The sequence below is a fragment of the Pundamilia nyererei genome, unplaced genomic scaffold, assembly GCF_000239375.1.
Source record: "Pundamilia nyererei isolate P.nyererei 1_Seehausen unplaced genomic scaffold, PunNye1.0 scaffold00088, whole genome shotgun sequence".
Classification (NCBI taxonomy): domain Eukaryota; kingdom Metazoa; phylum Chordata; class Actinopteri; order Cichliformes; family Cichlidae; genus Pundamilia; species Pundamilia nyererei.
The window spans coordinates 1,764,060-1,777,499 of record NW_005187489.1 but is presented as its reverse complement, the minus strand read 5'-3'; the positions used below and the strand labels follow the sequence as shown (position 1 = coordinate 1,777,499).

General features: G+C 43.8%; 1 protein-coding gene across 2 annotated transcripts in view; it reads right to left on the bottom strand.

Moving 5' to 3' along the window:
* Window positions 1–13,440, bottom strand: part of LOC102215659 (filamin-A-interacting protein 1-like) — a 21,934-nt gene extending 8,494 nt beyond the window's left edge. Inside the window, exons 1-4 of one of the 2 annotated variants that reach the window (XM_013912363.1) lie at window positions 13,253–13,440; window positions 2,621–2,898; window positions 2,134–2,307; window positions 1,726–1,994 (exon numbers count right to left, since the gene is read on the bottom strand). In XM_013912363.1, the coding sequence (XP_013767817.1) occupies window positions 1,726–1,994; window positions 2,134–2,307; window positions 2,621–2,893 (716 nt within the window). In that variant the 5' untranslated portion in view covers window positions 2,894–2,898; window positions 13,253–13,440. The remainder of the gene's footprint in view (window positions 1–1,725; window positions 1,995–2,133; window positions 2,308–2,620; window positions 2,899–13,252) is intronic. The other variant, XM_005738992.1, reaches the window with a different exon arrangement.

Genomic DNA, 13,440 nt, shown 5'->3' with positions numbered 1-13,440 from the left:
GGCCCTCGAGGACTGGAGTTCGAGACCCCTGCTTATGCAACACAGAAGAGCTCAACCAGTCCAGCTAACACAGCAGGATACACCACAGACAGGTCAGCAGTCCCTCTTTCCTGTTGCTAAAACTCATGAAATACATGCAGTTTAAGCTGGTTGTGTGCACTCTTTCACTAGGGCTCTGTTTAAAACAGGGGTGGGCAACTCCAGGCCCCGAAGGCCGGTGTCCTGCAGGTTTTAGATCTCACCCTGGGTCAACACACCTGAATCACATGATTAGTTCATTCGCAGGCCTCTGGAGAACTACAAGACATGTTGATGAGGAATTTAGCCGTTTGAATCAGCTGTGTCAGATCAAGGACTAAAACCTGCAGGACTCCGGCCCTCGAGGCCTGGAGTTGGACAGTGCTAGATTAAAGTATCAAATTTCACATAAATTTACTTTAGATTAGTCTTTCTCAAACTGTGGGGCGGGCCACAGTGGTTGGTTACTGCAGGTGGTCGTTTCTGTGGGTAAATTCAGCTGCTTATTTCCCAGCTGTGTCTTTTGTGTGTGTGTGTGTGTGTGTGTGTGTGTGTGTGTGTGTGTGTGTGTGTGTGTGTGTGTGTGTGTGTGCCCGTGCAAAGAGGTAATGTTACAGTTTTAAAGCAACTTTTTCACAGTCATTATAAATTGCCACATAAGTGCTCCAGTCTGTCTTACAGATGATTATGTCGTCCACATATTTTGCTGTTATTTTTATTTTGCAAACTATGAGTGCAAATAGCTTTAAATTATGCATCGCCGTCCGTTTGTGGAAGCTGCAACAAAACAATAACAAAAGAATAATCTCCAACAACCAACAGTCAATTAAACCCTTTTATATGGGAGTGTTTGCAGTTAGCAGGGCCTTCTCTCTCATACAATCCCATGGCACAAATACGCTCTCACATACAGGCTTGCTTTATCTCTATGAGCCTTCTAGACACAGAATTTCACCATCTCCCCTCCTGTGTTGTGTGTCCATGCAGCCGCTCTGAGGTTGCGAGCCCATGTCACAACCTCAGCAATGAAGCTCTGACATGTCCTTTAGCCCTGCGCTTGTCTTTCCTGCTGTTCTTCCACCCCATGGCTCTGTGTCCTCTTCTCCCAATACCTGACCTGTGTCTTTCCCACAGGAGTCCAAGTCCACCCTGCCTCTGGCCTCTCTTTCCTTGAGCTGCGTGACTCTCCCCTGCATACAAAGCTATGCGAGGTTATCATTCAGTAAGCGGCACCTCCCTGTCTTCTCCCGTCTCGCTTGCGTCACAGGTTCGATGAAGCCATCTTTCATGCAGTCTGAGATGTTTTTCAAGCATTCCTTCCCTCGACTCTCTCCCTTGAGCCACTGGATGCACTGGCTTCATAGACTACACTGGAACTGCACTTTATGCTTTCTTCTTCTTCCCCTGCTGCTTTTACCAGGTTCTCCTTCACAGTTCCTCCTTTTACTTCTCATACCTGTAAAATTCTGTATGAGCATCACATGATGTTTGCAGTGCTACAGCAATAAATTTACTTTCTGTACACCATTTTTTCACTTTATGTGCATATTGCTTTCTGTTAAATGAACATATTTGTAGGTGCTTCTCTCAAAGCTTATTTACCAAATGATTTAAAATAGCGGGGCAGCTAAACAGTGTCCAGGTTCAGATAATGGCGTTGCAATTTTACAGCCGCTGGCTCTTGCATTCCTTTCCTGATCTCCTCACCTTTCTCTCTCCTGCTCCAGGAGGTTGGTGAAGTCGTCGCTCTTGTTCATGTAGTCGGCGTGCTTCCTCTTCTCTGTGTCCAGCTCGTGGATCGTTCGCCGGTGGCACTTTTCTGCGAATAGCAGCTGACCCAGCATCCGCCGGTACGTCTCCTTGTGCTTCTCCTGCAGACGCTCGAGCTGAGACGGCAAAGACGAACACGCACACACAGAAACAAAAATTCCAGTTGCTGTGGTGCAACATGCCGAGTGTTTTGTAGCAACAACCTCCTGCCAGGTGGTGACAAAAACATTACTTTTATTAGTTTCTGTCTTGTGATTTCTTGGATTTCCAGGGTCTTGAGGCCTGTTAATAAAAAAGTAATTTTGATCATCCCTCAGGGTTTGTGACTGACACTCGCCTACTAACCTCAGTCATCGGTTTCTGGTAGACACTGTGGTTGTGTGGTTTGGTGCCTGTGATGACGCCGTCTCTCTGAAGGGCCTGGAGGGCCGAGCCAGGGACCGCAGAGCCATACTGTGACTCAAGGGCTTCTGGGGAACTGTGTTTGGACTTCAGCATGCAGATAACATCCTCTCTGGCCTGAAGTTACACAGAAATGATACAGAGGGTGTTAAAAACTTGCTAGTCTTTGCTTCATGGATCACCAGTTTACCTTTCAGAGTTCTCTAAAGTACCAACTCGATAAAGTCTAAGTGTGGTTGTCAGTTTTCTCTGGTATATTACATTTTAAACCACAAGAGAGAGCTGTTGTGCAAAACTTGCAGTTACTCAAGCCAATAATGTTCAGGTACTGCGCTCATCCACCTTTTCTCTTATCATTGCACTTGTCCTGCTTACAGCTGCAGATCACATACAGAAAGCTAAACACAAAGGGAAACAATGCCTCGCCCACCTGAATCTCTCCTTCCATGATTCCCAACAGTGTCAGCAAATCCTCTTTAGACAGATCCAGGATGTTCTGTCTTTTATCTCCAGCCTTGGAGGAATCCAACGGTTTGTCTTTGTCAGAGATCACCTCGACCTCCACTGTTTCCTCACCATCTTTCTGCTGGACTTTGGCCTTCAGGGTCTTCACAGGCAGGCTCACTTCCTGTTCTTGGTCACCCTGTGGAACTCCAAGTACCCCATTGGCTGGGTTGTCCACCCCACTGCTTTTGGATCTCATCCTACCTGAACCAGAGAGAGAAGGAACAGGTTTCTCTGTTTTTAATTCAGCCTTTTATTCGGTTGCATCCCACTACCATTCATCTTTTTCCTTTCATAGGTATTTTTGGTTCAGGAGTGTGTTGTTTGAGTTTGGCTTCCATTCCTGTTCACATTAACAGACCTTCTGACCTGCACTGATCCGATGACAAACACAAGCACAATCATTGTGTTTGTATTAAAACTGGATAAACATGTCTTCTGTTAACATCCCTAATCTGGAGTGAATATCAATAATTACCCACCTGTGTGTGTGTGTGTGTGTGTGTGTGTGTGTGTGTGTGTGTGTGTAGTCCCAAAATCACAAAGGCATATAAGGGTGAGTGTTGGTAGAAGTGCATGTACATAGACTTATCACTGGTTCACAACTTCTGCTGTCATTTCTGAATGTTTTAAATAATTTAAAAGTAGTTTGTAACTGAGCCTGTGCACAGCATGAGTTCATTTGTATTTATGAGTCAAGTTTACAGTTGTCAAAGGTTGGAGACACAGCTACAGTCAATTTAGAATAACCAATGAACCAAACCGCCAGTGTGGCTTCTCAGTCACAGTAATCCACACAAACTCCACAGAGAAAGATTCAAACCCAGAAGCTTGGTGCTGTGAGGTGACCATGCTAACCACTGAACCACTCTGCCATCCTCTTCAGTTAATATCATTTTTTTAAAGTTATGAAAGCAGTGGGTACAACTTTTGGAGGACATGGACATGAACTAATTTATATTTATACTCCTACGACCTGGTGTCCACACATGTGGACGTCACATTTTGGGTTATTTAGGCCAAAATCCTCAATTTTGCTCTTCAAGGGCCTGATATCCACTTACGAGGACATTATGTTGCCACTGTTCTATTGAAATTTTAAACAAATATCCTCATATGTGGCTCTCATTTTTCTCAGAAACAAAAAAAAGGTAAAAAAAAAAATCTGGTAATTCTTTGTTTTTACATTCATCAGGTGCAAATCAGCCCAAATATCAAAGAGAAACTTAAAATGCATGTTGTGGAAGAGTTCAGGTCTTAGGAGGTTAAATTAGTTATAAAAAATGGCAAAAATGTGACATTAAAATTTCCACATTTCTGTGATGCTAAAACAAAAGCTAGGGGCAAAGACCTCTAACCAGTTCTCAAGCTGGGAGCTGACTCCACACACGAGAACAACAACCAACAATGTTAAGAGACTGAAGAGAAGTTTGTTTCTCTGTCTCTGTGAATGTGAAAACGTGCGTGTTCTTGTGTGTGTGTTCACGTTCTGTACGAACAGAGTGCTCTTTGTGATCGGTTTCAGATATGACATCAGCAGCTCTTTATAATTACAAACAGAAAAGCACCCTGAGCACCTAGAGTCCCCCTGTAAGCCCACAGTGATGTCATAGCGCCCTGACCTCTGAATCATCCCAAATAAGCCGTCCAAACTGTCAGGACTTCTCTCTGGTGCACGTTCATGGAAGTGTGCGATAGAATTCACACATATGCTCTACTGGAACATCAGTAACTATGCGTATCAGTCCAACCTGATAAAAAAGTAAAGCTCAGTTAGATTTTCTATACAATTTCGAGAAGTTTGAAAGAGAGTCTATCAAACTGCTGCTTCACATCAAGAGAAATGCTTATCTTCTTCAGTAATAAAGGTCACCAAAGTCAAGACTGCAGTGAATTCCAATGACGCTTGAAACCGATCTCTTTGAATCCCACTTGTTTCGGGGAAAAACACCCATGCACGAAAATTGAGGTGCAAGATAACAGTGGCAGCATCTCTCAGTTCAAATAAAGAGGAAAGAAAATCAAACAAACGGACCCATTAAGTGCATCCTTTATCTCGGAGTTCAGAGAGTGCACTTTGGCTCCGAGGAGATCTGGTTCTTAACTGGAGATTAATGGCGGTGCCTTCTTTCCTGCTCATACCTATTAGTTTCAGCTGTAGGCTCGCTAACGTTCATTCCAGTGTTGTGGTGCAGCAGTGTGCGCGAGTGCTGATAGTGTTGGGTCCACCATTCAAACTGTGCCAGTGTTTCTGAATGATGCCCAGAGGTCGAGGGCATTAAAATGACCACCTCTGGGACACGAGCGTGACGAAACACAGAAACATGTGTAGCGCTGCAAATGACTCTGGCAGACTTCCTAAGGACAAGATGGTTGACACCGAGTGAGGACCGTGATGGTTTATTTTTAATTTCTGGGCCGACGCCATGAAAATCCAGCTACTGTAACAGCTCGGCTCACTTTGCAGTGTTACTATCGTTCAGCAGAGAAGGCAGGCGAGTGCAGTTAGAGCTGACAGATGTAAGAATAAAAATAGCTTCAGGTCAAATTCAGTCTTGTACAATAAAAATTCATATGAGGAAAATGTAAGAATGCATTAAAAGTAAAGCAAACAATCAAAACAAGGTTTCAGACAAACTGCCCCAGAACACAAACATTAATTCTGATCTTATTGTTGAAATGCAGCTCACTTGACTTCACGGCAACTATATATGTTTTTATCATGTTTAGCTCTGAATAAAGGCTTTTGTCCTTTTTCCTAATAGGGGGCGGGACCCTATCTCGCTACTACAGGCTCAGAGGCAGGTCACACCCCGGGCAGGTGACCAATCTGAAGCAGGGCTTTGAGTAAAACATACAAAACTTTATTTAAACCTACCAGCTAATGCAGGGGTGGGCAATCTCAGTCCACGAGGGCCGGTGTCCCTGCAGGTTTTAGGTCTCACCTTGGGTCAACACACCTGAATCACATGATTAGTTCATTACCAGGCCTCTGGAGAACTTCAGGACATGTTGATGAGCTAATTAGGCCATTTAAATCAGCTGTGTTGCCGTCCGCATTGTCGGCCCCCTGAACTGCCCCTGTGTCTGGGCTGTTTTCTTGGGCTCCGGTGTTTGCTGTGCTCTGCTTTTGTTTTCTGTTACGCGCCCTCCGTCCTGGGCCCCCGCCGCCCGCCCTGGGTTGTTTTCTGTTTGGTTTTGTTTTTCTGAGTTTCAGTTGTCTGGAGCCAGCCCTTAAGGGGGGGTACTGTCACGGTCCTGGGTCTCCTGACCCAGCGTTTTTAGTTCTTTGTGATGTTTGTATTATTGTACTTGTGTGAGTTATTCTATGGTTTCTAGTTTCGATCCCTTGCCCTTCATGTTTCTCTGTGTCCCCTCTGTTCTGTGTAGTCTGTGTCTGCATGTTTGAGTTCCCCTCTGTGTCTCTCGGTTCTTAGAGTCCTCTGCCTTATGGTTTATGTCTCTGTGTTTCTTGGTTGATCTGATATCCTCGTGTTGGTGTTGTTCCCAGATCATCATACTAAATGTTGTTCCAGGATCAAGATTGCAAGTGACCAATCAGAATGTTGTGACGTCATACTTTTGCGACTTCGGGAAAAACCGGCGTAAAACAAAAAACTGTACTAAAGCTGCGTGAAACCGCCTCTGTCCGCCGATCAACGGACCCTGACCCTAACCCTAACCGTAACCCTTTAATAAACAGTAAGCAGAATTGATATTGTCCTTGCAACATTGGAATTTCATAAATGCACGAATGGCTTGGCGCGCAAAAGAATAACGTCACAACAATGTGATTGGTCACTTGCAATGTTGAACCTGGAACAACATTTTCATGATGGTCTGGGAACAACACCAACACGAGGATATCAGATCATCCGTGTTTCTTAGTTGCTGTCTCCACTGTGTCAAGTTCGCGTCTCTGTGTGATACTTCCTGTTTTACTTTGATGGTCCGTGTCCTATGTGAATGCGTCCTGCTTTGCTTGTCTCGTCAGTCCTGATTTCTCCCAGCTGTGCCCTCCTTCTGTGTCTCATTCCCCTCGTTACTTCCCAGTGTATTTAAACCCTGTGTTTCTCTGAGTCAGTGTCGCGTCGTCCCTCATGCTGTGTGTGACTCTCCCCGTGTCTTCTGGGATGCATTTTAATTAGCTTTTCCCAGTTTAGTTTTGTATTGCTTGTGTTCTATTTTCCAGCAATAAAACTGTGCTTTTGAGTTCAAGTTCTGTCCCCGTGAGTTTGCGTTTGGGTCCAATCCCTGCCTGCCACACAGCCGAAACATGACAAACACTGCACAGAGTGGTAGAAAACGAAATATATCTCAATGAGAAATGCATTTGTCTTTAGAAATCAACTCTTAATTTATTATTATAACAAGTCCAACATTTCTCAGCTGCACAACCTGATGACATTTAATATCCAACACTTCCTGGTAGCAGAAAATAATAAAATCATTACACTTTCACGGCCTTTGCTGATTACAGTTTAACAACTTTTGCAGAGTCCATAAGTATTTGGACTATTTGACCAGGTTTTTCTCCATGTGCAACCACAGCTGATCTGAAATCTTGCTGTTGAAACTGCTACATATTTATCATCCTCATGGCCAATTACAGGCAACTCATGAACACAACTGTCATGTGTCATCAAAGCCCACCGTCTTCACAGTTTTGAGTCACCTTGACTGGTCGCTGCAGTCTTTATCAATTTAATTCCGCAGAGAGACAAGCTGGGATTCCTGAGTCACGTGACCTGAATTCCTCCCTGCCGTGAAGCATTCCCATTTGTCATTATGGAAAAGAAAGGAGAGCATGCAGACAGTAAATCTGTACTCTAACATCAATGACCACCTGTCACAATGTCCACACATACTCACAGCATCTAAGCCATCACCACTGATGGTGCGGCATCCAGTACTTCAATCTAATAAGAAATATCCTAAAACCCAAGTCCAAGGCCTGAGTCTAAATTTAAAGTGGGACCCATATCTGCCCCAAGGCTTGGGCAGGTCCAGCTGTCACACACGTGTATTTATAGGCCCCAACAAAGCACGTGCCTCCATTCCAAAGTGATAAAAAGAAACTGTAAAAGCTAATCAGTGGTCCGCACCAATGTTCACTTTATGGCTTACATATACCTTTAGTCCGAATGATGTTTGCTCCCAGCACGCTCTAATAAATTTAATAGGCATAATGTTGTAGCCTGTGCCAGATACACTAATTATGTTATGGTTACACACAGAGTTAGAGTTGGAGAAAATGACTGTAAACTTATTGAATAAATGAGTCATTTATTTGCCAGTGGTTGGTCTGCTTGGGCAGATACGAGCCCTCAATCGCACAAAAGATGGTGGAAAGTCAACTACCTGCATCCTGTGTGTGTTCATTTGCAGATATTCCCTTTAAAGACACCATTAGCTGAAATAAAATTATAGCATGATAAGGTCACGAGGCTACTGAAAACTGAGCTTGTATGTGATGCTCGTATCAAGAGGTTGGGCCTGGTTGCAAAAATCTGGCATATAACCAAATTGATCTGCCGGATGAGGACGGAGGTGATGAATAAGGTTTAGGAAAAATGACTTTTTTGATTCAGTGTGATTTGGTGTATTCACAGCACAAACCCAGCGTGACCAAAAAAGGAGAGAGAACTGCACGAGAGCATTAAGGTACCAGTTCTGCCAGAGAACACAGATAAAATGCAGCGTGCTCGAGCAGCAAGAAAAACACACCAGCCCTGCCAAGACATGAAAGCTCCAATCAAAACCGTCTCTGCGGATGGGTTTCGAAGCTACCAGTCAATCCATTTATTATTGAAACTTTTGTGAGGATGCAAGGGTACAAAGCCGCAGTCTGCTCCAGGAATCCATTTTGGGAGACGGAGCCTTCGAGCCGAGACGGCCGGTGGCCTTCACGGGTCAAATTTTACATAACAGTCTTTTCCTGGGAAAACTAAAGACTCTGTTGGCAGAAAAAGTTTGGAGTGATACTTGTTCACATTCCTTAAAGATTCTGCTTTCATAAACGTTCTTCTTGTAATGTTAAACTGAACCATCAAAAAGATTTTGTGCACATGACGCGAGCATTTACAGCTTGTCTTACTGTAATCATGGCTTCTATTAATACTTAACTAATGCTGGCATAGCACACTGGAGCAAAATGTCAGCATAGGTGGTGGGTTTCATCTTGTAGTATTCTCCTGATGTCACATTAACCTGATCCCCTCATGGGAACCAGCCGAAGCTTGAACGGTGAGCAAACCGAGAAGAATGCAGGTGGCTCTCTAAGTAAGTCTTTGCTATTAGAGCAAACACGCTCTTTGCTTGATAAACACTCAGCGCAGGTAGGCCGTTAATCAGTCACTTATAAAACAGGACGCATTCGTGAGAGTTGTTGTGAGGGCACTTTGTTAAATATTCACTCAAGCTGTTTATTCACTCTTACTGTGTAAATCCACCGGCGAACCTAACGAGGTGAAACATGCTCAGATTTGGGTCATGCATTATAAACACTGCTGCACATGAAGCACACTTAGATTAGACATAGTCTATTAGAAACATCGTTTCAAACACGATGATAAACTTTCACATTTTAACGATTCCCATAGCAACGGCATTTAGTAAGAGTCACTTGACTCTCGTTGCTAAAGTCTAGCGGCAGCATCGGTAAACCAACACCAACTAATGAAGCACTAGATCTTTCTAGATCTGGTTATCATCTTTACCCTCTCTTAAGGAAGATATTAAGTTCTGAGTGTGCTATGAATAGAAACAGCAACATATGGATGAAGCACATTCAAACGTGGGAAAGAGACATGGGCTCGGCCATTTGTCTAAAATCCTCTGAATGCCAGCTGAAGTCAGCGCGGAGCAAAAAATGGGCGACTGAGAGAGAACTTAGAAAGTCATCTTAAAGCACACATCAAACGTCTGTTTGGTTTCCATAACATGTTTTCATAGCTGTTCAGAGAACAGTGTTTTTGTGCTAACTTGCAGCTCTTCTCCAACCATTAGAGTTCTGGAATTTATTGGGAATTGGACTGGTACTGATATGGTGCACTGGAGCACTCCAAGTCCTTTTCTACTGCAAACCTCATTCACCCAGTTTCATACATATTCATGCAAACACTGTTTTCTATACCTAAGAGCTTTGTCTGACAATTGTGCCCACACACACTGGATTGGAGTAGCTGTAAACTAAACATCGACCTTCCGACGGGTAAGTGACCAACTCTACTTCTTGAGCCACTGTTGATCCCAGCTGTATGCCAGCTGTATGGGTGGCGACTTGCAGAACAATCACAAAAATCTGGCAGGCACAAAGGCTCCTCCCTCCATTCTGTCCTGCGTCTACTATCCTCTTCAGTCACACCAACAGCAGCCAGAAGCTTTTTTAATCGTTCAAAATAATAAAAGAAAATGTTGATAAAAATGTGTCACCGCTACCAAAGGTGTAAAAGTAACTGTTGCTGGAGATGAAAATTGAGCTTAGCAACTCAGCGACCCAGATATTTTATCTGAGGAGGGTGTGGAGACCAAAACAGAGGTAAAAAGGCTCCAAAGGTCAGAGAGATTAAATATGTGTGGACGGGAAAACAGTGGGCAGAAATTTCAGCTTTAAAGTTTAAAGTTTGCAGCTGGCCTTCCAGTAAACCTAAGCTATCGCACGTCGCAGCGCTCGGAATGATAATGTAACACATGGCTAACCACAAATCTCCAAACTGCTACCCATTTAAGTTTGTAAGTGAGCATTTGCATTGTCTTGTGCTGGTGCCATTGTCAGTTGTTTACCTTTTTTACAGATGGGAAAAAATGAAAAGCATTGTTGCAGGTGAGACAAAAATAAACTAAAGCATAACACGTCTGTCAGAGAAGAGCTCTGACTCGCTGTGAGAGGTGTGTGGTGTCAGTGTGATTGGTTCAGGGACAAAGACGGCCTGTCTTAGTCACAGAGGCCAGTCATCTTCATTCTAAAGGTGCCTTCAGATGTTTTACTGTATATGCTGGTTTGTTCTCTCCTGACCAGTAATATCACTGGAATGATGAAGGCTGGTGTAACTTATCACACAGGAAATCACCAGGAAAGTCATGATTATGTCACTACTGGCAAACAGGGGAAAAGTTTACAGAATGGGTCGTGAGGTTTGTTCCCAGCTGTGAAATTTGAAATGTCTCCTGATGCAATCCATATTTAATGCCAGAGCGGTCCAGGCACATCATGGTCCAAAGATCCGAACCTAATGAATGACATCACTCGTCTTATTATCGTTAAACATCAACAGCCAGTTAACCAGTCCCCTGTTTTTAGCACGTATGCGTCGCCATTCTGACCACAACATATCAAGTGCTCTTTAGAATATCTTGGGTTGCCATGGAGTTCTGGGCTTATTTTTAAATGAAGGGCACATAAGTTATAAGTGCCGCTGTTCTGCGAAACATCCCGAAGTATCTAAACTGCATTTTTGGAATTCAAGACCAGGGGCACTGCTACGACTGTAGCTGTGCATGTGTCGGTGACAGCTGTTGTCGAGGCCCCCCAGACACGCAGGAAAGACACCGGCTACTGGCGGAACAAGCTCCGCCTCCTGTTTCTGTTAGTGCACGTGTCATAAAATGAATTAGCCCACATGAACACGAACACACAAGATAGAGGTACAGGTGCATATCGATGCAAGTATAAAGAACGGTATCATGATAAGCAACATTTACAGGGTGCTGAGGTGTCGGTGTCAACGTTTAATCCTGGAACAATGAGATGCTGTTCTGTCATGTGTACCACTGTGTACTCACTGCTAAACTATGTCACCTTGTGCATGAGGAACACCTTAAGTGACATAGAGCTCAAGTGATGTCGTGAGGTGACACACGAATCAATGCTGTTCTGGCGGAGACCCAGCCTCAGCTCAGTTTCAGTTAATCAGAGACTGCATTATTGATTTACACAAAGACTGATCCATTAACAAGCTGGGACTGATTACAGTCACAGATCTGTCTCTTCTGATTGCTCATTCAGCTGACTGAATTTCTACAGTGGCCAAATGTAACTGAGTACATTTACTCAAGTACTGCATTAAAATACATGTTCAGGGTTCTTGTTCTACTTTAGAAACCTTTATGCTTCTGTTATATCTATTTATATATTAGGCCAAGTCTGTGTATGTTTTACATATAAAAAAATTAAAAGTTAGGAAAAAAGCGTTAAAAACAATCCCGAATTGAATCAGCTTTATTTCTATGGCGTAAAATCACAACAACAATGTTATATTGTAAGGTAATACACTGCATGATAATACAGAGAGAACTCCAACAATCAGATGGCCTCCTATGAGCAAGCACTTGGCAACAGTGGGAAGGAAAAACGTCTTTTTAACAGGAAGAATCAAACTCCAGCTCAGCCACTCCATCAGCAGCATGCAACATACATAGTAACACTGCAGGAATGAGAATAACGCACTGCAGTGACTGTGTGACCACAGAGTAGCTTTAAGTGCTTTACTATCAATAACCCACGAAATATCTTTAGAACTCCTTCCATCGGTGAATTTCACAGGCTATCCTGAGAGTGTGCAGGAGTAAAGAGGACTTACAAGCACAGAAATGTTAATGAGCAATCTCTCTGCACCGGGTCTCTCTGTCCTAAGGCAGGACTGGTACCACTGGAAGGCAGGAAGGGAGAGGCTGCGCTGCGGTCTCGAACACTCAAGGAGGAAAGAAAACCCTCGACTCATCAGCGGGAGCTGGCCTTGAAGAGACCGAGGCGCATTTCACATTTTTCTTTTCAGTTTACTGAGACAGGGTGACGTATGGCCTGACAAACAGCGACTGGCAGGAGCCATGTGTCTCCTCCTAAACACTGGTGACTTCATGTGAATGAAATGGAATTCATTTCGGTGTCATTACATCCCATAAATATTCCAGATGAAAGATGTCATCGTGCTGCAGCTTGACGGGCCTAAGCTTCTTAATGCTGAGCAGCGCAGCAGTGAGAGCTGCATGAGGAGGCGAAGGCGGCGCGTGTGGGAGACGTCGGGGGCAAAGGTCGACTGTGTGAATGTGTACGATATCATTCTCATTTCTTTGCAATATCTCAATAAACCACCATGCCCTGCTGTGTTGTGGGTGTTTCCTTCCCACATGCCCACATTCTTTACAGTAAATGGTCTCATTCACACAGTAACAATGTGTAATTTATTGAGAAATGTTTGATTCATGACTTTCTTTTATCCGAACGTGCTGCATTTCCATTATCAGCACAGAGACTAGTCGTGTGTCTGCTCGCACACTAATTAATTCAAAATGTTTAATAGTGTTTTCATTCACATACTGCAGAACAAATGAAGCCAGGAGACTCTTTTGACCAGTGCTCTTTACTGGCTCAATAAAACTGATGACAGCCGAGCAGCAGCAGCACCTGCACTCAGCCGTTTCATTCACTACAGCCTGAAAGCAGAACAGCTGACAAGCTCCACTCTGCTAGAACCGCATGTTTGTCATTGGCTCTTTCCCTCTAAATAGCAGAGATTTTTTTTCTCCAGCATGAGAGATGCAAGAGATGATCACTCACCTGCCGCTCTGATGTTTCCAGAATGTTTAACCAGTTAGTAAACACAGCAAGTAATCCTAGAATCAAAAATAATAAAAGGCAAGAAGGAAATACAGAGTCCACTCGTATCCTCGGGCTTGTGTGGTCCACTGGTGGTGTCTGCTTCCCTGCTCTCTCACTCTCTCCCTGCCTCTCTTCTTTTAGGTCGT